At 45.8% G+C, this 27,229-nt stretch overlaps 2 protein-coding genes across 3 annotated transcripts; one reads left to right on the forward strand and one right to left on the reverse strand.

The window, feature by feature from the left end:
- Positions 1-4,856: 4,856 nt before the first annotated feature.
- On the reverse strand, positions 4,857-21,706 carry LOC105187920 (uncharacterized). Its single transcript, XM_025303864.1, has 9 exons — positions 20,703-21,706; positions 14,981-15,133; positions 13,722-13,919; positions 12,558-12,935; positions 11,463-11,820; positions 9,339-9,505; positions 7,858-8,097; positions 5,532-5,674; positions 4,857-5,384 (listed from the first exon to the last, which is right to left on the reverse strand). Exons 2-9 carry the CDS (start codon positions 15,068-15,070, stop codon positions 5,297-5,299), a joined length of 1,662 nt encoding a protein of 553 aa, XP_025159649.1. The 5' UTR covers positions 15,071-15,133; positions 20,703-21,706; the 3' UTR covers positions 4,857-5,296.
- Positions 21,707-25,046: 3,340 nt separating this feature from the next.
- LOC105187876 (farnesol dehydrogenase) lies at positions 25,047-27,198 on the forward strand. Of its 2 annotated transcripts, none has more exons than XM_011148984.2 (6): positions 25,047-25,229; positions 25,337-25,554; positions 25,843-26,008; positions 26,247-26,373; positions 26,471-26,600; positions 26,847-27,198. In XM_011148984.2, exons 2-6 carry the CDS (start codon positions 25,423-25,425, stop codon positions 27,042-27,044), a joined length of 753 nt encoding a protein of 250 aa, XP_011147286.1. In that variant the 5' UTR covers positions 25,047-25,229; positions 25,337-25,422; the 3' UTR covers positions 27,045-27,198. The 2 variants fall into 2 exon arrangements, with proteins under 2 accessions (XP_011147286.1, XP_011147287.1); XM_011148985.2 differs by having other exon boundaries at positions 25,047-25,209.
- Positions 27,199-27,229: the final 31 nt, after the last annotated feature.

Raw genomic sequence — 27,229 nt, forward strand, 5'->3', positions numbered from 1 at the left:
CTTATTACATTTATTTTAACGTTAATCGCGTATATCGATCTACCGCCCCGATCGGCGATCTCCCGTGCGATCTAACCGTGCGAAAATCTCTCCCGCGACGAAGATCGAAGTGTGTGCTGATCCAAGACCAAAGGGGATTTCGCAAACGAAATGGCGCTTGGCTCGAGGACTGTCTGAATGGCGGCGATTTTGGGAGTGCGATTTGGGCCTCGCACGCACGATTAATGTAATAATTGCAGCAAATTTTCTTCGCTCGTCTTCTTCGCGCGGAGACTCCACGCGCTCGTCTAACACAGGATCTTAAGACAAAAAAGATTCTAGTTGCATAGAAATTTTTAAATAAAAAAGAAAACCCCCTCTGAAACCGTCTCCGGAAAGAAAGATTGATTTTTCGAAAACCGAATCGAGATGGCCCAACCCTTGATACCCAGACCGGTGTCCATCAGCGAGCGTCACGTCCGTCCGCGTCGGGCCGTGGATGCGTAATTTTCTGTGGTTGATCTCGTTGGCCGAAGCGAAACCGCTGAACAATCCTGCCTCGGGACCGCCTAATTGCAGCTTCATGAGCACTCGTCGGATGGAAATCTCTTGGTTTTTAGCCGCATGGCCAAGCGGCTGTAACAGCGCGAGAAAGCCAGTGTAGAAAACACTTGAGAGCCCACGTAGGAACGTTAATACACAGCGCGAATCGAGGCGAGACAAGGAGCTCTAAACAAGTCGCATTATTTCCACCACGGCTGTTTTACAAGCCTGCAATAATCTTCGCGGCGGCGTGGTTGCGAGATCGCCGCCGCCGCCGCCGCGCGCTCGGTCGGCGGCCGGGCGAATGTAATCGTCTCAATTTCGCGATTGCGCGACTCGCGCATCTTCCTGTCGCGAGTGCCGGATTTATGCCGGAAGAAATTCGCGCGGGTACTGTCCGCCGATCGTATAATTCTTCCTCCTCCACTTGTTGTTGTCTCGTGTTGTCGCAACTGATCGAAATATGGAGACAGACATGCGCGACATGCGGATTTCTCGATTGTGTGCGACGATCTATCAATTATCAGGTGCTTGCAAAAGTTTGTTGGATTTTTAAATATATTTATTTAATTAATAGTAAAAAAAACCACAGACATATCTCCATTCCTTTCGTTACCTCCAAAGGGAGGTAATGAAATTATCGACCCATTTTCGGACTTTCTCGGCATTAGCAAGCCATGTTGCGTCGATCCGAAGAAATGAAATTCAGATGGCGAGTGAGCGTTTTGCGTCCGCAGCAGTCTCTCTCTCTCTCTCTCTCTCTCTCTCTCTCTCTCTCTCTCCCTCTCTCTTTGGTTGAAACAAAATAGCACACAGTGACGATGCACTTTATCGGGTTCCATTTTTACTTACAATAAAAATGAGGTTACGTTGTTACTTAAAATTCCGTAGATAAATTTTAAGATCATGACTGAGAGCGCCTTTTTATAAAGCTCCATGAAAAAAAAGAAAAAGAAAAAGAAAGAAAAACTGTCAACTCCCCCATATTTGCAATTCCACAATCTTTTGCGAGTCTAATATATGTAATCGGACTGCCTTGTCTCCCAACAGTGCAGCAACAGCTGCATATTTTTCCTCACAAGAGCGATGAGTAACGACTGATAAAACTAATATTCTTTCTGACGCAATATTTGCACATTGACATCTTTATCCACCGATCGTCTATCATCTGCACAGATGCGCATTCGCGTGCTTTAGCCGAAAAGCAGCAACAAACAGCTGAGACAGCGGATATTGATATTTCAAGTCACCACACCCGGCCCACCCATGTCCTGTCCTTCTGTCTTAAAAATTCCTCGATTAGCTACATCATGTTATAACGCGGCATTATCGGAGACGACGATAATTTTCCCTGCACGATGCAATCCCCCGCCGCGAAATGGATAATAAAAGCAGCCGTCGGTTACGTCGAGCGAACGTGAACCGTGAAAACGCGCGTAACCAGTTAAACGCCATTTTCATACGCGTGCGTTGTAATATGCGTGATTACATAATCCGATCGCGCATCCTCACGTGTGTGTCACGCTCCTGTAATCGGAGAAGAGCCAAACGAATAATTTGGTAGGATCAAGAAGGAGGCGACAAGGATGATCCGATCTGTGTTACCGCTAAATCCCAACAAAATGCGGCGTTCCAAATATCCCCCGTCATTCGATGTCATTCTCTTCCCTTTCTTTTGTTCATCTTGTGAACCAGAAGCTTTGTTCGCTTGTGACGTTGTTGCTGAAGCAACAACAAATCCGCCGCTTGTGACAGTTCCGCTTGTCGACGCAGCGTTCAAGGCGTCGGAGCGAAATCACGGAGAACGTTACAATTCCGCGCGACCTATTTGTGTCGTTACCTACCTTCATTATTAGCTTCGAACGTCCTAGAGAAAGGGCGGCTCTTATCCGTCTTACGATTCGCGCCGTTCCAGCGCGCGTTCGCAGCCTTTCGATAACGAAAGCGAGCCGAGCGACGTCCTTGACTTTACTCGCGCCGGTCGACGACGCCCGTGCAAACCTCACCCTCGCTGCTTTTCGCGAGAATACCGAATTTTCCCTTCCCGGCATGCACCGCGCCGCGCCGCGACGATACGCTCGATTAAATGCGCGATATCTGGCCGGCGATAACGGTGATCGGCCCGTTATTCGGCGTCACCTCGGCGTTACGTTGAGACTGATTATTCCGAGGGGGAAATTAATAAATTTCAAACAACGCGATGGAGCCGCCTCGATATCACTGTTGCGAGACTGCGCTGCGTGCGCGATAGGGAACCGGCGGACTTGCCGGTAATACCGTACGCGAGCGAGCTTCGTTTCAGATTGGTATCTGCTATTGGTGGCTGCCATCCTCCTCGGCGCACGACGGCATTAACGGCAATTAAATGTTTACGGTGAGCGCACCGAGACGCGACATCCGTGACGATCGCTGGTCGCGAGGAAAAGATGCCGGCGCGCCAGGAACAGCGCGTGGGAGAATGTGGGAGAAGTGACGCTTTTCGTCCGTCCGACGACCAGCGCGACAATCCATTCCAACAATCGCACTGCTACTCCTCCTCCTTCGTTCTCAAACTCGTTCTCAAACACAATTATGGATATCACTGATCTTTGAATATTTCTAAAAATTAATTTCCACCTTCTTGCGAAATATGTCGGGATATTTTGCAAACGAAATTGGATTCAAAACTGGAGCACAAAAAATTGTGGGAAAATGTGACACAAACGTTCCGTCCGTGGGATAAACAAATGGCACGTTGCTTTTTAACATTGCTTCTTCTTTTTTATTAGAAATTATTGTCACACGTGACTTGGAAACATTTTGGAACAGCGTACAGCTGGAACCTCAGCGTTTTTCATTACGCGTAGTTTTGTTAAATCCAACTTCGATAGACCGCAGCCTCTGAGATAAGTTCACTGACTCTTTGTTCTCCTTTATTTAAGGTTTCTTGATTGTCTCATGACATTTAAGACTGAACTTCTTAAATGATCTTAATATAATCCGTGGCCTTAAGAATCTTTGTACTGTACGAGGCGCTACGCCACGGTATCGTATACTGCGCCGATACGTTAAACGTTGCCTTGCAGAACACGCGCTAATCAATTCGATATTATAATACAATGCAGCATGAAATATTGATATTATAGGAGTAGAGTACGTGCGAGATAAAAATTTCACGCAATGGCGATCCTAGGTGCGATTTGGCGCGTCGAAGATTGCTCGACCTTTGGAACGACCACGCACGTGGATAAGACAACAAACTCGAGATTATAATGATCTTTGAAGAGAAAGCGAACACACACATACATCGAGAGTTGCCTTGCGCTATTTCCGACGTTTTTAAATTAACTAGGATTAATGCGAGAATAATTACGATACTTTGCGTGCACCGGGGTCATCCTGGACAGTGAGAGTGGAATTTGAAGAGCGACTGTCGCATATTTAACGTTTATTAGACTTAGGCTAGAAACAGTCGTACCAAATCTCGAATTTAACCTCGTATTCTACTACTGATACCAAGTATTAATAAAAAAAGATACTCGATTTATATCTCGTTATTATACGGTAATTTTTTAACGTCTATACTCCCATTTTTTTAGAGGCAGGCAACCAATGAGTTGCATAGGATTATTAGATTAGTTTAATATTTAAATGAGATTGCAATTACACTTGGAGATTAGATTTCTTGGAAGCAGCTGCACTTGTATTTATTCCGATACATCGTATATTTTCCATTAACCTCTTTAAACGATTCAACAGTCTCTCTCGCGAAAGTTCCTGAATTTACTTCTGTCTTTCGATCGCATCGTGCAATTTGTCCGTACCGATAACGATTTACGATAAAGAGTGGTGCCTGTATTCGTTGTATCTATCGTGAAAATTTACTTCTAAACTTGTGTGTGTGTGTGTGTGTGTGTGTGCGTGTGTTGTATCGCGAAGCTTTGCGTTTCCAACAAAGATTCAACAAAGTTAGTTTTTCGTATCGGCTGTAGCGTTTTAATTTTACGCTTTTCAATCGTTTTGTTTTTCAGGCGTAGGTATTTTGGAACTTTGTTCGTTAAATAACAGTAGTGTATTTTGGAACTTTGTTCGTTAAATAACATGCTGTTGGACTGTTCACACACACACACACACACACACGTTCACGCGTTTACATATACGTATAGTCTTTTTGTAGGAAAAGTGAATGGCTCTTCCGATTAATCTCTCACGCGCCAATCTCTCTCGCCGTATACTTCCCCTAAGATACCTCGTACTCTCTCCGTACCTTTCACCATCTTAATATCCGCCTCGGTGTCCTTCGGCGAACGCGATCGACACTATCTCCGTTGGCGCGCAGAATGAAAATTTCGTTTGGAACATTCGATCGAGCCGAGCCGAGAAATCGTTCGTTATCGAATAACAATTTTTACTGTTCATCCTCACATCATTCTTCGTCATTTTTATTATTGCAATTTGTAAGAATAAGTAATTTCAGCCTATTATTAGATTATCGAGATACTCCAAAGAAATCAGAACTTTTTGGTTTTAGCTAGACGGCGTTCCTCCCAATTGTCCTCAATATTATTGCCAGTCGAAATAATCAACAATGGATTTATATAATTTTATACGATTACAGTGGAGTGTAATCATCATCACGAATCGTAGTTGCACTCGAGCTGCAGCATAACTCTTATACAAAATGTATAAAAAGTATGTTGGCATGAAAAATAACGAATTTATATAACGCGTATACGGATAAATATAAACTTGTTCCGCTTTCTTTCCCCTTCAACAGCTACGTAGCTAATTACACTTATAAAACAACGATCTTCAATCTCTCGCGGATCGCGTCCTTTGTTTCCTTTGGCACATATGGATTTTTTAATGGATCTCCGTTCAATCTGTAAACGCAGAAGGCACGTTAGAAGCGAACGCACAAAGTGTTGCATCGTTTGTTGCGTAATAAAGGGATGTCTGCGACTTATCGCTGTGTATATTTCAAACGACAACTTGTACCTGTTATTAAAATTGTCCATGGAAAAATTTACCTGTAAAGTGACGGCGCATCCGCGCAATTGACATTGTACCACCAGTCGCACGCAAATTCGTTTTGATTGAACAGTGTCCCGTTAGTGCACAAGAAAGAGGCGCCCTGATCGCCTTCACGTCCGTCGTGACAAATGTGATATGCCTGAAATAATATACAATAAATAAATAATTTTGTATGTACACACAATACGTGTAGACACATTGCACATATGATAATACGTTTAACAATCTACCGTCAGAGAGCGTCGTCAAACACGGAATTATACATTGAATTGAACAGGCAAAGGAGTTCATCTCTACAAATAAATCTCAATGTTTACAATATACGAGCGAACAAAATGATCAGCGCAAGTTACGCAAGTATCGTAACCGGGAGGATCTGACGCGAGCCAGGTTGCGCAAGTTTGCTGAAAATAATACAAGCGATGTGAAACGCCGTGGAAAGAAGCCCGGTTTAAGGAAATACAAAGGAAGCGAATGACATTCTTGGGAAGGAAAGTTAAGCGCTCTGGAAATCAAGTTGTGACGCATGACGGAGCATTCGAGTCACGTAACGTCATTTATGTCAGCCGGCTCTTTATTGCTCACGAAGGATTCAGCGACAGTTCACATCGTTGTATTATCATAACAATAAGTTGCGCGCTAAATTCCATGTTGTTCTTTGAGCGAGAACATAAGGAGGGCAAGAGAGATGAATGTATGAGCGCACATTGCACCGCGCTCCTCGCGCTCTTACGCGATTCTGACGAATATTTGGCGCAAACACGCGGTAAAAAAAGAAGAAAGAAAAAAATAAACCGAGACATGACAAGAGCGAGAACTCGGTCGAATCTTTCGTTGTCTCGATGATATTGACGACTACTTTCCCACGCGGACAGCCTCTCCTAAAGTCGTTGCCTCATAATTACACGCTCTGATAAATCAATTATTCGTTCGGCATAGCAATCGCGCGCGAGCGCGCGATTGGGAATACCGGAATTTCAAGCGGCGAGACAGATCAGACGCTGTTAGAGCGCTGAGGTTTTCGTAAACAAAAAATCGTTACGCTGTCGTATGATATGAAATATACGTAAGATAATTCTACTGTCTGAAGGAGAGCGAAAGTTGTGGAAATTGCATCGAGGAAATAAATATATATATATATATATATATATTTTGTTCTTTCCTTAATGACAATCACACAGATGCAAATGTGATTCGCGAGTGCAACGCGCGAGAAGATACGTATCTCCTCCGAAATGATGAAGCTTATCAAGTCGAGGCGAAACCGAGCGAATCGAGCGTAGCTCGACACACCGCGAGAGAGGCTGGATTACGACAACAATTTGCCAAGACCGTTTCCTCGCGGAGTTTGTCTTTCACCGAGGCGAGATCGGTCCTTACTCCCGCGTTGCCTTGAGGTTTTAATAATGCCAGCCCGTTCTCTTACATAATAAATCCGCTCCACTTCGCGGCCGCTCACGCTGCGTCCAAGCGTCATTCGGATGATTTTTCCTCGCTTCGCCGCAGCAGCGTTGATGATTCACCTTGATGCGACGAAGCGCGATCAAAGCGCGTCCGTGCACGTAAAATTCGAAAAGAGCGTTCTTTCGCGCGTGTACAATTTACAGTAGTTTGCCGTGGAGACGACAAATTATTTCCAATATTATTTCGATCGATCGAAGCGCTATTGTTGCACAAAAAGTAGGTGTATTTCCATTCCATCATCTCAGTTTTCAGGGTAAAATGCACGGGTACAAATGTACAGGTTGTCTCGTTGTTTGTCGATGGTCTCATTCTATTCCAGGAATGAGAAATTCACCATCACTTTAACACTCTCGTTATTAAAGTCCTTGATAGATAATAATACCATCTTAATGTTTCATACTTTTGCGCCATTCGTTTCTCGACTGAAGACAGAGCACCGAAGACTTTCCGACGTTGCTTCACATTACGCGTGCTTTTAACATACGTGTGTGATTTTTCATTCGACTTTAGACTGATTTGACCGAACTCGCTCGAACGAACTGTTAGGTTTAACATTTAAACGTTAATAAATGGGCGCGCTACAAAACTTACAAATTTATATATATATATATATATATATTTGTAAGAAAACCAATGAGTGAACATTGATTATCTGCATTTTACTACATTTTAAATGGTACGTAGCTTGCGCACAAATGTGGCTTATTGAGCAAGAGAATTGACAGCAAGCTGCCAAATCGAGGCAAGCGGACAAAAAGAGAGAAAGAGAACAAAGAAATTTAATTACTGTTATATATAAATTCTCTATTCGTTAACCTACATGAAATTGAAAATTGAAAATGTGAAATTAACGTTTACCTGACAACCAGTTTCCACGTTTGCGTACATTCCTGGTATTACCGGTACGTGTGCGCAGGAAAAACTTGTAGGTGGCACCCTGTGGAAGAGAGGAAAGTCTACCCCAGGTATTCCCGGAATCTTGCTGAAATCCTGATCGCTCTTCTTCGGCTCTTCCTTCACGACGATAGGCCGACGAAACCCAATTATCGGTTGGAAGTGTTGAAACTCGTCATAATAATTACTTCCCGGCACGGGTTCCTGTTTATTTCAGACAAACATTTATATAGAAAAGAAATCAACAAATTGGGTCTTCCCACCAACAGCAATTAATTATCTGTGTCAAGTATGTGCGTGTAAAAAAGAAATACAATTAATAGAGATAATAATTAAAAAAGAAATATGCTTGAAAATGATATACATATGTTTAATATGTCTCTCTCTCTCTCTCTCTCTCTCTCATATGTCTAATATACTCTTTCATGTTTCTTTTTTTATTTATTATTGCTATCACATCACATCTGTACGCATAAATAATTAATTTTTTATTGATACCTGGTCTGGGCTATAAACGTTTCAGACATATCGACACCTTGCACGTTGCATAAAAAAGCAATTCGGAATACACGTAACGTTTCTATCGAAGAAGGACAGACGTCCTCGATAGATCGTTGACGCGAGAAATCCACAAAAAACTGTTAGCAACCGTTAGATAGATAGATAGATAGATGCAACGGCGGACGAAATGTAAACTATCGAATATAATTACGGGGCTGGCAAATATAAGTACAATTATTTAACGTCAGCATTTCAAACGAGGTAACGGACGTGGTATAGCGCGTGTAGCAACGTAAGAAAAGTAATCGCGATTCCACAGTACGAATCGTAACCCGCTTTCACAGATTAGAAAAACTTGGGAGTCCAGCAGAGTGTAACGAACCTTCGCAAAATGCTGCCTTGATTGATCCAAAGTCAAGGACATTTTTTTGTTCACCCATTGCCCTTGCATCATCGCCGTTGCACCACAAGGAAGTGGCCGATCGGATCGGACGCAATTTTAATCCCACCGGAAATGCCCGTCGACGGCATAACACGCTCGTGTCGTTCAATTTCAACGTGAAAGTGAGTATTTTATGAGATATTACACGGTATGGCCATTATTATAAGGGACAATCGGGATTATCCTCGCAACGAAATGAAGTCGATTTATACGTCTCGGGGTACAAGTGTACCTACGCACGCTCGTAGTTGTTGACATTTTTCTATCGCTTCGTAGAATGCGTTTCTCTAATAAGATAAAGTCACGCCCGTGCTGAGTAAAGGAGAAATCTCTCTCTCTCTCTCTCTCTCTCTCTCTCTCTCTCACCGAGTAACTTACCGAGAGCGCCGATATCCGAAATATCTCGCGGCTTATGGATATCGCGGGTACACACAGACAGGGGCTCGCATTCTCGCGCGTCCTCCCGACCACCCCCCTCTGGCTAAAGAGCCGAGAGATTTACCTGGACGTGGATGTGGATGAGCGAAGCGGGCGCTGCCAATACGGCGAGCAGGAGTCCGGTGGTAAAGACACTGCGACTTCTCGGCATGACCGTACCGAGTTTGAATATGAACGAAACTGGAGACCAGTTTCCGTGCCGTGAGACTGTTGCGCGCTGGGCGTGCGAGAAATTATGTCACACAGAGAGAGAGAGAGAGAGAGAAAGTGTAAAACGCGCGTAACGCTAAGAGACGGACGTCGGGACGGCGTCCCCTTCCATTATCGCCCTGAGAGGGAGAGACGCGCGTTAATCGCTAATTGCACCGAAACCGACATTTCGACGATTTGGCTGAACGAAACTCTGGCCGCGATACGTCGGGTTCGCGTAACGAGTAATTTCGGATTTCGCAGGCGGAATTGAAGCGAGCGTGTCGCGTTATATTTCTGCGAGACGCGAATGTACGCGCTACGTTCGGACGATCGAGAGATCACCTCCCACCTCCCACACATTTGCGCACATCTCTTTTACAAAATTATGACGACAAAAATGTAATCGCCCCATCGTGCCTGGGAAGCCTCTCCGCCAAGTTTTTATCAGGTAAAACGTTGAACGTGATCGTCGGTAAATCGATTCGTTTCGCATCGACGTGTGTACGTGTGTTTTATTACAAACGATAATCTGTACAAAGTAGCCTATCGACAACGATAGTTCGCGTTGTCGCATGGCATGGAATATGATCGTTGACGGTTGTGAAAACGCTCTCGCTCCTCTCCGCTTGTAGAATCAAACTTAAGCTATTTATGCACGTTAAGGAGTCACTTATCGTTTATCGCACTGTCGAGGCAAGGGACCACTCGGTGGAATCACAATGAAATTTGACAAAGTTCTCCTTCCGACGAACCCCGAGTTCCCAGTTATTTAAATTTACCGACAAAGCATATGCAAACTTTTCAAACTCTCAATCTAACAGAGGAGGTAGATGTGTGACGCTTGTAAAGCTCATAAAATTACGTTTCCATTCCAAGCGAAGATCGTGGTACCAGAGTTGGACCAAGCAGTCGATGCAAGCAGAGGAGCGGATAAATCTAGGATATTCCGCGCACATTCGCCAATTTTTCTGACTTTTTTGACTCTTCCGTATGAAAAGATATCTATATGTATACATGTATATATGCATATATATATATATATATATATGTATGTATATATATATATATATATATATATATACTTCTTAATCTTACGTTCCCGCCCGAGAGGCCGAAATATGGCCGATTAGCATAGTTCTCGAGAGTGTCCTCTTCTCTCTGTTTTCAAGAGACGCTCCGAAAGCGAGAAGACGATTCACCGTCGATTCTCCTGGCCGCAGCGTACACGCTCGAACCACTCGCAGCGTTTGCTCTTCTCGCAAAAAGCGGTCCCTGGCGGACACAGGGATGATGTCTTGGACCAATCTGAGCAATTGTGAAACACCTGTGGAGCACAACGGAAGGCCGATTACGTCGCCGCGGTGATCGCTCGGCGAGAAGCGAACCCCCCCGCGTTTATTATTAACAAATTGGAGTCTGCTCTTGCGCAAGCCCCATTCTACATGGGCTGATACTCGTGAGGTATCGTAAGGTAACACTCTGGCCTTCTATGTCTTACGTGCGAGATCGTGCGAGAAGATCGAAGCGGCGTCGCTCGCGGAATCGCGCATTCGCGATTTCGCAAGGCGCGCAAGGCGCGACTCAGCCGGCCGCTTCATTAAGGGAGCAACTTCTGGATCATAATGGCTGGAACGTTGATCTAGATCGTAGTGGTCTCGCGTAGCGCGTAGAAATCCGGCTGAATCGAATCCGGCTCGTCCGTGACGAAACCGGTCGGATGGATCGCGAACTAACTATAACTTCGTCGCGAGAGAGACGCGAGAGGATTAATCACGACACGTCGTTGCCGCGTGATTTCGCAAGATGTCGCGGTAGAGATCCGCTGCTCACGCTGATCGCTGACGGACGTGGCAAATATTTGAATCGGCTACGGCAGCAACGAAAACGAAAACACAAAAGTATACAGTGATCTGTCCCAATTGTTTCGTTCTTTCTTTTTCTCTCTTCTTTTTTTTTTTCTTTTTTTTTTTGAACGCGCAGATATTCCGTCATCAGCGGTTTGGGCCACTTTTCTTTCCGCGGATATTTCCGTCGTTGACAGCCGAGGGATTGATTAGAAAGTTAAAACGACAGCGTCGGCACTTTACTTGGCACTTGGTTTCGACGTCGGCAAACATTCCCCTCCTCTCGCTGCAGGAGAATCTGGTTTCCGGGATGTTCGTGAGACTCGTGTAGGCGGAATTGCGCGAGTTGCTGATGTGCGACCTGACCTTCTGATAAGGTATCGACGACTTCAGTTCCGGATACTTTCGGCCTTGCCGTTGCTGCTGATTCTTGTTGCTGTTCTTCGGGTTCGCGTGCCTCAGTGGTCGTCCGTGGAACTCGTTGAGAAATCCTTGATAATCCGTGATAATCTGTTGGGCAATTCGTTGCTTCAGTCATTCGTTGGACGAATATACGCAACGCACGAATAGTGAATAGTGAATCTGTTTGATAAGAGCGCGTCCGGCATAACTCGAAAACAATTTATCGTAATGACTTGGAAAAGATACAGACATACTTTTGATTAGATTAGAACTGTGTGTGTGTGTGTGTGTGTGATGCTTTATTATTAATAATTTGTCCAGTCGCCTCCGTTAGCAACAACGGCATCTTTCCACTAATTTTAAGGCATTCTTTTGTAGTAGCCATTATTTCATTTTTCCTCGAAAACGTGTGCAAAATTCACCTTACTGATTTACCTTACACTTTGGGGACAAGTTGGGAAAGCTACAAAAGCTGGCGTTATCTCATTTACGAGATAGAATCGCACGTAAATTAGATAACGCCGCCGTTTGCCGAAAGCGGCGGGAACTCAGCGGTTCAGGTCAGTCGTGCGAGATTGTACCGCGATATCCATCGAGTGTCCATTTCGAGGGATTTGCATACCCGGTGCGAGCACACACACACACACACACACAGGTGAATACAAACGCGTGAAAGCAAACGTGAGTTACCGAGTCACGGACTTTCTTCCGTATCGCGCGTATTCTATCTCTCGAATACGGAAGGATCCTTGAACGAGTGCGTGAGCGTAAAGATGACGATTATCTTAGCGGGCTTATCTTGGCCCGCCCATCCTGAAACCTGAGCGGCCTGATTCGTACAATACCTGATGAGAATCGAAGAGTGTGATATCGTCGACGAAGTAATCGTCGAACGGCTCGTATACGGTGTCCCAGTCGTATTCAGGCCTCCAGCTTGATAAATCAAGCAGACCCTCTGCCGGAAGTATCAGCGGCGTTATGGCGGGCTTGTAAACACCCGGCTTGGAGGGCGGCGCGATCGGCACGAATGGTCCATAATTGGTGTAAGTCTGTGCAATCTTGGGATAGCTTCGGAGTTTGGCGCTTTCGAAATTGTCGGACGGCTTGTGGCTCGGCCGCATGAATGGCCTTCGTATAATGTAAGTCGTGTCTACGGCTTTCGGCTGGTTATAATGGAATCGACCTTCCGGCGGCACGTATCGACCGTCCGACGTCAGGTAAACCTTCATTAAATAAAAAGGACCGGTGGTGAATGCGTCGGTCACAGCAGCGCTATCGAAAACTCTGCTCGAGTACTCTCTAAATTTCCAGACGTGAAATCTCCCTCGAAACGAGTCGAAAAATCCACTCTCGCGGTGAAAACACCGCCGCTCGGAGTCGCGAGAGTGAACGTTCCGTTTCATCCGCGAATTTCAAGCGGATTCTTCATCCGTACGAGTGAATGTTTTAATTGATTAGAGTGAAATTGCTCGCTCGAGTAGCAACACCGGATTCGTAACCCTTCAGCTGCGAAAGCAGCAGCATGTGTACAATATGTTGTTGAGCAAAAAAGAAAAAGAACCTCGCCCAAACGATAAATTCTTCTTATCATTAAGTGAGACATTGTTTTCACTATCGCGAGTTATTGCTGCGATTTGTTTGATCGCCACGAGTCGCGATTGTTCTTGTTTTGCCCACTGAATGAATTTTATCCCCTGTATGAAAACAATCCCGCTATCTTGAATATATATTGGAAAAATTTCCCTACCCTTCAATTTCTTCGCAAGTATCTCCCACGCGCGTTTCTGCTCTGCAAGCTTCCCAACGACTTGTCTCTCTCTCTCTCTCTCTCTCTCTCTCTCTCTCTCTGTCTCACTCTGTCATCACTTTTCGAGATCGGAATCCCACTAAAGGAGACTGAGAGAGAGGGAGAGAGGGAGAGAGAGAGAGAGAGAGAGAGAGCAGGTGATCTCTCGCTCGGCAAAGAGCGAACGTCCGCGATCGTGCGCGTATAACACTGTTATATATACCTTGATGATCTCCGGCATTCTTTGATCAGGATGAGGATGCTTCTGGACGTGCCGGGCGTCGAACACCACGCCGTCCGGCACGGTGATGCCCTCCTTGTTCAAGCGATTCAGCGCCAGACGGTCCGTTCGGAAAGCCTCCTCCGGAATCTTGCCACCTAGCGCCGGCAGCACCTGTTCTCGAAAGATCTGCCGCTTGTGCTGCAACGATCGTCTTGGACAATTTATCGCGACCGGTGATAACTTTTGATAATAATATCATCCGCGGGCCGAACGAGGGCTTCGATCGAGCGTCTACACGTTATTACACACACGCCTGAAAAACGCCTACAAACGTCGTTTTGTAAGAGCCCGGCTCGTCGGGCCTAATTACCTAACATCTCGTATGTAGTGTACATAGTGCCGCGTGCACATAGTTGTGCGCAAGCTCTTTCGCACAGCTGTCATTAGTAATATCTCCGCCACTTTCACCGATTACGCGCAATTATATTCGCTTACTACTCGCGGAATCCTCCTTGCAGCCCGACTTGGCTTGACCCTACCTCGTAAACCGCTGACGTATGTGACGGATTCGCACGGCACGGCGTGTGAAATTATTGGCACGTCAAAACACGTGTGTGTGTGCTGCGTGTCTCACGTGTATCTCTAATGTCGATTCAAGGCGACTCCTCGCCTTGCGCGGTCCTTCTTCGGTCTTGCGCGCCGCGGTTCGAGCGATTTCATCGCTGAGACTTCCGTTTTTTCAAATTTCCGTCGCCTGGGAAAAATAGCGGAGACAATAGCGGAGAAAAGTCTCACGTAGCAACAAGGAGAGATTATCGTAGGAAGTTTCCCGATCGCTCGAGATTGTTCCCGATTATCCTGGCCCGCGACTCGTTCTAAAATACAGCTGAATGTTCAGGTTCTTTCGCTCGCGGTGACGGATATTATATCACTTCTCGTCGTCGAATTCTGTCTCTCGTCCAGGCGTCCGTGTTCGGTCACACGAAGCGAGATCTTTCCTCGCCTCGCCTGTGCGAGCGTGTACAATGACATGCGTGAACGAGAGAATTTCGCGCGTGCGGATGTTGCGTCGTCCGCAAATGACGAAATGACGACGAGGCGGCGCGGCGGTCGAGAAAAAACAGGCGAACGCGATTTGGAGAGACGCAGCTCGGCGAGGTAGGGAATATTCGATGCCTCTCGCGCCTTTCAAAATCAAAAGAGGATCCTCGTGGGTCGGGGATTGTGAAAATATCGCTTGATACTCTCGATTATTTAACCTTTTCTGCATTGGCACGCCCCAAGATCGCGGCTACCAGCAGCAATCGGCACCAATCTCCTCGCTTAATTGTTTTCATGGCGATCATCATCCCGTTTACCGCCTGCAGCTATATAGCCGAGCTCATCCTTCCAATCCAGCGGCCGGCTGTGATCTGAAACATTAATCGCGCTTCGCAAAAGATCCCTGAGAAGGAGACAGAGAGAGAGAGAGGGGGGAAGAGAGAGAGAGAGAGAGAGAGAGAGAGAGAGAGAGAGAGAGAGAAATAATCTCGTTGACCTCTTGCCGTTCGGTGGCAAACGAGATTAATATACCAGCATTCCTCGTAAAGTCGACGAAAGTAAGTCAAGTGGTGTAACGGAAGTATCTCTCGTTTGTGAAATTTGTTTTCGATGTGTTCCTAACGACCTGTTTCTAACGACGTGACGTGGAAACGACATTCACCATCGTTCAGTTCCATCGAAAGATACCCGAGATTTTTCCACGGATTCTTTCAAGGCGACTTAATCATTTGTCATTTTTAATTGGCTAAACTTAATTTCATTGGTTTCCACATCTGTGCTCTCGTGACTTCTTCTTATAAATTCCTCACCACGACTCAGCGCTTCCCCCCGGCCGCGGCGGCGGCTTTATCTTGAGCACAATTTCAGCAACAGGCCCTTGCCTCTTTTCGGTTAATCTCGCGTGCGTATCGTGCGTACACGCCATTGTGCAACGAGACACCGTACATACACATTTCCAAAGAGCCGTAGCACTCTCGTACGAGGCCGCAGCGCGCGCGCGCGCATACCTTAGCGCGTAATCTGTACCGGCGCATCTCAGCCGAGGTAAAATCTACGTGACTCGCGCGCGCGCGCGTAAGTGTTGCGTAATGAGGCGGATGCGAGCGGCCGGCATACGAGCTGGAATAATAGACTCGCTCCAGCCACGGTGTTTTTCCACTTGTGAACTCCACTTTATCGGTTCAACTTTACGATCTTATCTTTGATTGATTTCGGCCTTGCCAATTCTTGATATTCGACCACGCTTAAGATCACAGAAGAAGCGGCGGTATAAAAATCCCGCTTAGCTTCGTTCTCACAAGTAAACCTCGCGGGAAACGAGTCAGACGCCGATTTGTTTCCAATTTTTTATAGTTATTTTTTATGTCGAAATATGAAGAGAATTAAATCGATGTTTTCAATTTTTTCGAAATTTTTCAACTTTTGCACACTAGTGCACTATTTTGTACATTAATTTGAAACAATATTTCTTAAAAATATATATGTCCGATTTGTTGAAACTTGCGCACACACGTGTCGCCGATTATGAACCATTTTGTAAAATTCAACAAATCAGACATATATATATTTTTAAGAAATATTGTTTCAAATTAATGTACAAAATAGTGCACTAGTGTGCAAAACTTGAAAAATTTCGAAAAAATTGAAAACATTGATTTAATTCTCTTCATATTTCGACATAAGAAATAACTATAAAAAATTGGAAACAAATCGGCGTCTGACTCGTTTCCCGCGAGGTTTACTCGGGTCAGCTCGGAACCCCCGAGTCCATGTGCGATGATAAATAGAGCGCGAGTTCAACTTTCCTCCCCGGGACATTTCGATGCACGACGAAGTAAACCGGCGCGGCCCCGGCCTCTCGTCCTGTCAGCGCAGCGCGCGCGCGCGCGCGCAATTACACCGTTCGACCCTCGATGTCAGCCGCGCGCGCGGCGGCACGATTCGAATCGTGGCATCCGCCATCGACGCGCGATCGTTCCTTGCTACCCCATCAGCCTCGTTCTAATTACGCCTCCGAGCCGAGCCGTTGTCGTAATCTTCCTCGTCTCTTCCAGCGCCTACGTAGAGAGCGTGAGGAGAACGGACGTGAGGAGTGCGGGACGCGAAAGATTGATACACCTGAGGGAGAAAGAAGGAGAGAGAGAGAGAGAGAGAGAGAGAGAGAGAGAGAGAGAGAGAGAGAGAGAGAGAGAGAGAGATACCTCAACCCTGTGTGAACTTTGCGCTCTCCGAGGCGTACTTGTCTCGGACCCCTTTTTCTTTTTCTGCCGTGACGTATCTGTTTATTTTTATTTGCGTTATTAACAGCCGAGGAATTAAGGAATTAGGCTTCTCTCCATCGCTCGTTCTCTCGCGTCCCGGTTTCTCACGTTTTCGCTCGCGCTGGGCTCACCTTTTGTTTTCGCGAGATCGTCATCGGCGGAGAGAGAGAGAGACACCGGCTCGTAAATTTCCGCAAGGTCGCATCGCGAGCGCTTCTGCTCGCCAAGTCCAAACAAAGCAAAATTGCTTCGCTGCTGCTGGATTCGCCGCTGGACTCTCATCGCGGTCGCCGTGCGTGACTTTCTTCTCGGCTCTTCTCGGCCCTTTGAAGTTTACAAGCGCAGCGGCCGAAGGCGCGAGCGCGCTCTCGTTTCAATTTTCACGACGGTGCTTTCGTACGAGATTTATGGTTGCGTAAAAACGCGCGCAGCTAACGTAATACCGCTCGTGAGATCGGCCGGATTTGTTAGTATTAGTTTATTATTCGAACGATCTCAAGCGGCGGCCCTGCGCCCTCAAAACACGAGGCGCTCTTTCTTTCGTCGAAGCGGAGCGTTCCAAGCTGAGCCAAGAGAGCGGTTTGAGAAATAGCTAAAAAGAATATTTACTCGACGAGCGCTAATAACATAAATAATTTACATCGAGAACAAACTTTTTTCCCTCCATTTCGTGAATCTGCTGACTGTCTGCCGTTAAAGTCCTCAAGTCTTTTTCTTTTTTTTTTTTTCTTTTCTTTTAAACACCCTGCGTACAAAATGTCGTAATCTCCGAAGATAATAATATAGGACTGTCACGGTGCGCAATCGCGCGAAGATGACCGGCACTTCCTAGCTTTCGCCACGGCAAAAATATCCCCGGACTCGTTACAGCGGCGTTTACAATGAGAAAGGAGCTGAAAGGATCCATTCTCTCTGTACTCCGGCGGGCTCCGGGGAGCTAATTCTCTCCGAGCTCCGAGCGGCGAACAAACGACCTCAACATCGATGTTCTTATACGGACAGGTTCAATTCCGACGCATCTGCCACGGTCGAGCGGCTTCATTCGCGCGCGCGCGCGCGCGCGATGATGTTCGCCGTTCTTCCACGCGACTGAAACAGTCGCGTTCGGAATGCTATCCGTCTATCTCTCGTAAGCATCCGGAAACGCGCCGCCCGGCCGATGTCGAATGTGCCTCCCGTTTTACACACAATCGAGGATGACTCCGAGCGACTGTCGTGAAGACGGACGCTCCGCGCTTTTTGCAATCGATTTCCTTCCCCGCCGCGCCGGCGGTGGCTTCCATGCAAAATCTTCGCGAAATGACGCAACACGCGCGAGAAAATGACGCGCGAGTGCACGTACCGCGTGTGAAACGAAACGCACGTTTCGTTTCTTCAGCCTGCTCTGGACGACTCGGTACGCGCATCTCTTCCCTCCGCCTCGTTTCCTCGCTTCCTTCGAGAGAGGCAGGGATTTATCCGAATTAACAGCCACCACGCCATCTGATTCCGTTACGGAGAGGCACACTGTAGGTTTTATTCGGTGATGATTAGACGGTGCGCGGTAATTCGCACTTCGCGTTAAGTCATCATTCATCCGGACGTCCGCATCACCTAAGGCTCTCCTAGCGAAGACTTTCGCTTTCTCGCGCGATCGTAATTTCAGCAGAGCTAATAAAGCGGGCCGCATCGTAGGGCACATCCACGTAATCGAAGAAAGTCCAAGAACCGGCGGCGATCACGCTCTTCATTCGTGGATGACATTGCAACACCTCGTACGAGAGCACCTTCGTCGAGCGTATTTATCCACGATACACCACGGTGCGTTCACCCGGATCCTCTCGAGGTAGACGGAGTTTGTCGCTCAACTACAAACGATCTACGCACGAACTCAATTTACGAAATTTCTGCGACGTTTCGAGACCGTTCGAGACAAAATTGGGACAACGATGCCCGCCGGATAAAATTTCGAAAGGCGCGATGTTTGTCGTCGAATACGAATGTTTCCTCATCATGTATCTTCAACGCGACATTTTCTTCCTTTTTCTCTTCTCGTCTCGTCTCGTCTCCCGGGAGAAATGAGAGCGGAGACTCGCCAGACTGGACTGGTTTTTACCTTATTTAAACAAGACTTGACTCGATTATTGTCAATCTTTGTCGAAACAAAGGCAATTATTCGCCATCTCGGCGGCGATTACTCGGAGCCGAAGAGGGCCCGTTATTTTCGCCGGCAGACATGTCGCACGCTGCAATCTGAAGCGTCTGCCGAGTCATCTTCGAACAATGACTGGAGATGCTCTAGATGCTGTGGGAAGCGCACCGCTGCCGGGCGCAGAAATCGGTGTCGCGCGGCGCGAGAAGAAGAAGAACAGCCAGCCGCTCTAATGCATTCCCGCGCGATCTCTTTTTTTTTCTTCGGCCTTTCGATCGTTGCGACGGTCTTGCGGCTTGTGTGTTATTTCTGCGATAATTTTCACGTCTCCGCGTGAAACCGCGAAAATATCTCCAGGTCTTCGTCGCTGACACGTATCGGCGCGGTCGGGAGAATGAAAAACGATCGTAGGTCGCGGACGATAGTCCATCGGATGATGACTGTAAATGGCGGTTGCGTGCCTTCACGGACGATCGCGATCGGTCGCGAAGCGTTCTTCTCTGGCCTCGCAGGCGGCCTGCAGGCTTGTGTCTCCAATGCTTGAGATCGCGGAAGCCGCGTCTCAATCGCTTAATCGTGCCCGAAATCGACTTCGCTGCTTCCCGCCCCGCATTCAGGTGCCAAGGATCGCCAAGTTGTTGGCCATCGCGAACGCTCGGTCGTGACCTTCCTTTCGAGGAAAACTGAACGATTCGATAATTGCCGGCCTATTCTAGGAAGCTGTCTTCAGGACAATCTCTGCTGTTCTTTCACTTGTTCTCTCGGCTCGAGATATCGCGCTCGTGTTACCTGCTCTTTCGTTGTAGGGGAATAGAAGCCACCGCTGTGGCGGTTGAACAAATGAGATCATTGAAAGCGATGCCTAGCGAACAGACGTATTCTTATTTTAAAATTTAGAATTCGCTAGTGAAAATTTCTCCTAAACGCTTGAGCAAAACAATTGAACATCTAGAAGAAGTTTCCAGCAGCGAATTCGTTGGCGAAGTTGCTTGAGAAGTTTGCTCAAAGTTTGAATAAAAGCGGATAAAGATTGCAAGACAAGGAATCGTCTTTGTCGAGAGATCTTGTAAAAAGGGAAACAGAAAGAGAGAGAGAGAGAGAGAGAGAGAGAGAGAGAGAAACTACCACTTTTTACATTCACAATCACGACACAATCAAAGACCTCGGTAGTTTGAAAAGTCAAAGAAATTACGTCACTTCCTCGAATGAGAGAGAGAGAGAGAGAGAGAGAGAGGAAAGTTTCTCTCACATTTCTCCGGAGTATGCGATTATATAAGGCCGCGAGAGGATAACTTGAGAGGAAAAATTGACGACGAGCTGATTAACCGTAATGCTCCGTAAAGGCAGAAGCACACGCACACGTACACTTCTGCCGCGTGAAACATTATCCGGTCACGAAAATCACCACCGATGAACCACCGGCAGGCAAAAAGCAGCCGTTGTCAGTGAAAAAAGCGCTACGCGTCTCAGCGAAACGCATCGCGTGCGTCGGAGACACGCACGAAGAAAGCGGCCGAAACACGTGAGGAGCAACAGAGTGATGAGTACCTTGAGTAGCTTGCGACAAATTCTCCGATTCAAACGTAGCTTTAGTTTAGACGCGGTGCAGCACGTACCGCGTCCCTTTGGATTCACCGCAGTCGTCCCAAACGACTCCGCTCCGCTCGATCGAAGCTCGCGGTAGAATCGCTCGTCGTGGCCTCGCGGAGAGTACCTGAACTCCTGAAAGCGCACCGCACCGGAGAATCGAACGCACGGCAGAGGACGCCGAGGAGGTTCAGGAAGTTGAAGGATGATGGTGAAGATGATACTGAGTCGGTTGCTAAGAGTTCGTCTCGTGATATACTCGGGGAGGTTGAAGCACGTGAACCGGCTCGGAGGCACTTTCACTAGGCGACCGGGATACTCGGCCGTCTCTGTCGCCCACCATCTTCCTCTTCGAGTGTCGTTCTCGTCGTACGGTAGACGTGGGGAATCTCGCGGGGGGTGACCGGAGCCGCGTCCAGCCAGCCCCCGTCAACCCCCGTCGTCCTAATCCTCGCGCGGTGATCGGCTCTTTCTCGGCTCTGCGTCGATCGACGGTGCTCGGTAAATCGGAAAGCGCTCGAAACTGAACGTCCGCGCAGCAACGAGCGCAGCGCGTTTATAATTGATAGACGAGAGGCTAATTAACGGTACGTATCGGACGGTACTTTCTCGTACCTTCGTGTGATTACATCGCGAGATCTCGGTGTGGCACAAAGCAGCGATGCTCGTTGCGAAGTTACGTCGAGGAGTTGCGCCGTCCGAGGCGGATGGGACTTTATCATCTTTGTTTTTTTTTTTTCTTTTTTCTTTTTTCCTTCTTCTTCGACGCATAGTTACGTGATACATGTGATACACGTGATACCCATTCGTGCAGAGTATGATCAAGCGTTGAATACTAATTGCGTGAGGCCTACTACTACGCGAGCCAAGGAGCCAAGGGAGCCGAGCTGTTTCTGTTTCGTCACTTGTTCAAACAAACGGTGCGATAAATCGAAGGACAAGAGAGCGACTTCTCTGTTTGTTTGTCGTTTCCTATTCTGTTTGTTCCTTTGTTAATCGACCTCTTTATAATTCTCTATAATTCTTTGTACTTCTTAACCTCTGAAACTGAAACTGTCTGCAAAGGAAGACGTATGCATCTATCTATTCGTGTTTCTCGTCGAGCTCTCGCACAAAATGAATTGTCTGTCGATTCGTGAGTTTTGCAAACCGTCGCAAAGCGACGTCGTGCAAACTGACAGATTCGCATGCGCAATAATTACTCGGTATCGGCGAGATAAAACGCGCGGATAAAACTGTCATTCGTATTTCCGCGGGAGTTCACGCGCGGGGAAAGATCGTTTCGTTAATCGGGGATAACGTATTACGAGGCTGGGCTCGCCATGCGCGACTACGCCGGTGTGGGAAAATGCGTACGCAATTGATTATAAGCTTTCTCTGCGTATGTTTAAGTTATATGCTATATGTATTAAGTTATAGCAGCTATATGAAGGGTGTTGCATTTCAAATGTAACAGATCAACCATCTCAATGATTAAGTGATAGAGAAATCGAATTTTTTTAGGTTGTATCAGGAGTACAAATAAGTTTCCGCCGTTCGACAAAAGATGGTCCCACCGAACAGAAAGTTATGTTGAAATTGTCAGATGTAAAACGTGTAATATCGTAAGTTTGGACATCTGGTAACGACGTAACCTTGAAGCGTATTAGCGACTCCGTATCAGTATCACATAATTTTTTTCGTGCGAAAATGTCAAGTTTTGTGCCGAATAAGCGTCATTTGCTCGGGAACTTTTGATTTATTTCTTTAATTTGAAAAAAATCTGCAGCTGAGGCGCTTCGATTGCTTGTAGACGCATACGGTGAGAGAAGCTTTAAGTGAGAGAAGTTGTCGTGAGTGGTTTCAAAAGTTTAAAAACGGTGAGTTTGACGTGGGAGACAAAGAACGTAGCGGAAAGCCGAAAGTGTGACGAAGACACACGGAATTGGAAGCATTATCGGAGGAAGATTCGTGCCAAACGCAAGAAGAACTTCCGCTTACATTAGAAGTGACTCAACAAGCAATTTCACATCGTTCAAAATCGTTGGGAATGATTCAAAAACAAGGGAATTGGGTTCCATATGAACCGAAGCCGAGTCGGCGTTGAACGTGTCGATTTTGCACGTGTGAAATGCTGCTTGCCAGGCATAAAAGAAAGGGTCTTTTGCATCGTATAGCCACTGGTGATGAAAAATGGATCCACTGCGATAACCCGAAGAAGAGAAAATCATGAGGACCACCTGGCCATGCTTCAGCATCGATAGCCAGACCGAATATTCATAGAAAAAAACTCATGTTGTGTATTTGGTGAGATCAGCTTGGTGTCGTGTATTATGATGAGTTGCTGAAACCGAGCGAAATCATTACTGGAGCTCTCTACCGGACACAATTAATGAGATTGAGCCGAGCACTCGAGGGAAAACGCGCCCATTACTATTCCAGACACGACAAAATTATTCCTCTACATGACAACGCTCGGCCACATGTCGCAAAACCGGTCAAAACCTATTTGGAAACACTTAATTGGGAAGTCCTGCCCCACCCGCCGTATTCACCAGACATTGCCCTTTTCGATTATCACTTGTTCCGGTCGATGGCACATGGCCTGTCTAAGCAGCGCTTTACATCATACGAAGATACTAAAAATTGGGCCGTGATTCGTGGATAGCCTCAAAAGATGAAGAGTCCTTCCGACGTGGTATCCGAATGCTGCCAGAAAGATGGGAAAAAGTAGTGGCTAGTGACGGACAATACTTTGAATAAAACGTAATGTACCGTTCTTTCACAAGAGATTCCTAATTTTTGATAGAAAACGGGCGGAAACTCATTTGTACTCCCAATATTATTTCGAAGGGAATGTGTATTTTGATTAAAAAAAAAAAAAAATCGTTGATTTTAGGGCGGTGGCGTCAACGTAAAATAAATTATTTCAAATTGTTTTTTTAATTTGTCAATTACTTTTGTCCAATTATTTTTGTAAATGTAACTCTAATTCTTTCATTCAAACATCCTGCGATCGAAGAGTGATGAGAGACGAGTTGAGAAAAATCCAAAACGTGACTTTTCGAAATTTCGGTATGTCGATACTTTTGCAGACGAGTTTTTACATTACGACAGAGTGTTTATCTGATCTTTTTTGCTCTTGTGGCGAATAGAAGAATATGCTCTTAGAGTTTGGCCAGCTATTTTTAAAACACTCTGTATATAATATATATATATATATGCGCGAATTATTTATGCGAATCACATAAGCCGATTATTAATTGCTTAACCACCGCGCAGATTACACCGTTGCGTTAAATATCGGAACAATACGCATATCCATATTGCGAAACCGGGTCGTAACATTTATGAATATAATATTGAAATTTCACAATGACAGCGCGATAAATTGAAGCTGAAGTTTACTAATTCTTACGACAGAGGAGTTTCCCGCCCGCTCGTTCATTCTCTCGAGCACGCAAGTGATATAATAGTGCCGTCACTTAATTAATGATGTATCTACCGCGTGCAGCTGCACGCATCACGATTTTATGTTAATATTAACGCGAACGACATGCACGCGACGATAAGATACTGTAATATCGTATAGGGAATTACAATAATTATCATTCATTATCACGTGTCGAGCTGAAATATGTTGCAACAAAATTGGCTCACGATGACTGAAAATGTTTTAGGAATAGAGTCGATTATATTTTTAATCGATCGAGGATTCCTCAGCTTGTAAAATAATACTTGCTTACAATCCTGAAGCGATTGGAGAAACCGTTGGACACCCAAACGAGATCTCCTTGGATATACGTCGGAAATGATTCAATTGGCTATAATTAATTGATCTTCTGTCCGACGGCGGATGATCCCACAAAGCGTCTCGTGAAATAAAAATTGCAAACGTGTGTAAAAGTTTAAATATTAGTTGTTTAAATAATATAAAATTTAAATAAAAAAGTTTAAATAATAGTTGAAAATGTGGATGTGAAAATGTACATGTAAAGATAGTCAGGTGCTAACATACACACGCAACCTGTTTACATAATTTACGTACATTTTTTTATATAACACACCGATACACCCAGCGTGTAAAATTTGCAAAAAAGAAAAAGAAAAAACGGGGCTATATATACATTCATCCAGGCACACTGACGTAAATACGTTAGATTAGATATATTATCGAAGAATTCCTAACTGTCTCTTCAACCTTCAACCTTCAACCTTCAACCTTCGACCTTCAACCTTCAACCTTCAACCTTAATCCCCCTTTCTCCCTCCTCCCTCTCTCTCTCTCTCTCTCTCTCTCTCTCTCTCTCTCTCTCTCTCTCTCTGTCTGTCTATCTTTCCTTCTTACCACTGGTAATAAATTTATGTAGGTCTACGAACAGTTGGGTTTTCCCTCACCGTTTGCCTACACTCGCGGCCGGCGATAGTTGCGCGATGAAACAGTGTCGGTCGAATATTATTAGTGGTTTAGACGTTAAGACACGTTAAGGTCATTCTACAATATGTGTCGTAAGTTGTAAGCAGTAAGAATTGGCGAATCACAGTCGATTATTACAAAAATAATCGGCTACAACTGGTCAGTTCTTACGGCTGACAACTTACGACACGTATTGTAGAATGACCTTTAAGACACCGAACTTAAAACGAACCCGAACTTCGAACAGTGGGAAGTAACACGGCATTTTGTCGAATTCATATCGACATGAGCCGCTGGGAAGGAAAAATCGCCGTTGTTACCGGAGCCTCAGCCGGCATCGGTTTGGCGATAGCAGAAGCGTTTGTAAACAGAGGCATGATCGTGGTTGGTCTCGCCAGGAGGAAAGCCATAATGGAAGTAAGTCTCCGAGAAACGAATTCATCTTGATCGGTAAATCCACTCTGACCACCAAATCAAACAGATTCGCTCTAGCCGGCTGAAATATTTTAATCTTATGGGTCCCCACTCGAATATCTTATTGGCATTATTTTCACTCCTCTGGAGTGAAATTTCACTCTGAGGGCTTTCAGACAGCAGACGCGTTTTCGCGATACGACGAGTGATTTCTTCACACACGTTTCTACACACATTTTGATGGAAAATAGATCATTTCTTGTGTACTTTTCTTCCTTTGTGTACTTTTAGGCTAGAATGAGATTCGCGCAGGGAAATGGGAAATTTATTGCACGCGAATGCGACGTGTCGAAGCCGGAGAACTTGAAAGAAGTTTTTCATTGGATCCAAAGTAACCTCGGTGTGATTCAAGTTATGGTGAATAACGCCGGTGTGATTACTTCAGGCACCATTGTCGGTATTTATCTCGCGAGTTATCGCTTTTTCGATCAATCGAAACTACAATTTACGATTTCCGCGCACATACTTGTAACTATGCAATGAAGACGCGCTGTGTGTGTGTGTGTGTGTGTGTGTACAAAGCAGTGCAGAACGTAACGCTAAATAATTTTACACGAGTGCGCATTATTCATCGGCGAGCATGTTATATAGTCCGGGGATGATTCCGCAAATTAACTTGGAAATTCATCCGGTAGAAACCTCGCGACAAGATTGGGAGAAGATATTCGACGTAAACGTCATGGGACTGCTCGAATGCACAAGACACGCCGTTAGGGTGATGAAGGCCGCCAATGTCGAGGGGCACATCGTCAATATCAACAGGTTCGCATGCCGTATACGTCGAAGAATGAAATTATCAGGATCGCCATGAAATAACATAACGATAACGTGATAACAGTATTATGTTTCATTATCACAGCATTCAAGGACACCGGCTGCGCCAAATACAAAATATGAGCTTTAACGTGTACGCGGCGTCCAAACACGCTGTCACGGCCATCACCGCGACTCTCCAACAGGAGTTGCTCGGTGGAAAAATTCGTGTCACGGTACGTTGGCCGGACATTCTCCTTGATAGTGATAGCGAGGCTCGAGAGTCGTTGCTATCGTTGTATCTTTCTCGTTACTGCTAAAATAAGTCTCGTAAAAGGAGGTTACATTTGAATATTATTATTACCTGGCTCGATCTCGTCGACGACGAAAGAATCAGAAGCAGAGACAAACGAACGCAGAGAAAAATTAGCAACTCGGCCGTTTGTCTGAGCTTTACAGTTAATCAATCGAATATTTTTCAGAGTATCAGCCCAGGCTACGTAAAAACTGAAATACTGGAAGCTATCTCGGATCTAGATATCGATAAGCTGAAGGTCTTTTCGTCTTTTCCCACATTGGAGAGCAAAGACGTCGCCGAAGCGGTAGTCTACGTGATCGAGACACCGCAACGCGTTCAAATCACCGAATTAACTATCACACCTTTCGGCGAGAATATGTAAGCTTCGCAGAGTGCACATTGCGAGATAATTATTTCGTCATGTTAAAAGTGACGTGAATATAAGCCGAGAAGTCAAATTTTACGCATCAATCAATGCGAAATACTGAAAAAAAAAAATGTAATTATATGTAGAGAATAAGAAAGAAGACTTTACGTTCCGTTTAACGCGCACCAAAATTTTTTTGC

This window comes from Harpegnathos saltator, unplaced genomic scaffold (genome assembly GCF_003227715.2).
Source record: "Harpegnathos saltator strain DR-91 unplaced genomic scaffold, Hsal_v8.6 scaffold58, whole genome shotgun sequence".
Lineage (NCBI taxonomy): Eukaryota > Metazoa > Arthropoda > Insecta > Hymenoptera > Formicidae > Harpegnathos > Harpegnathos saltator.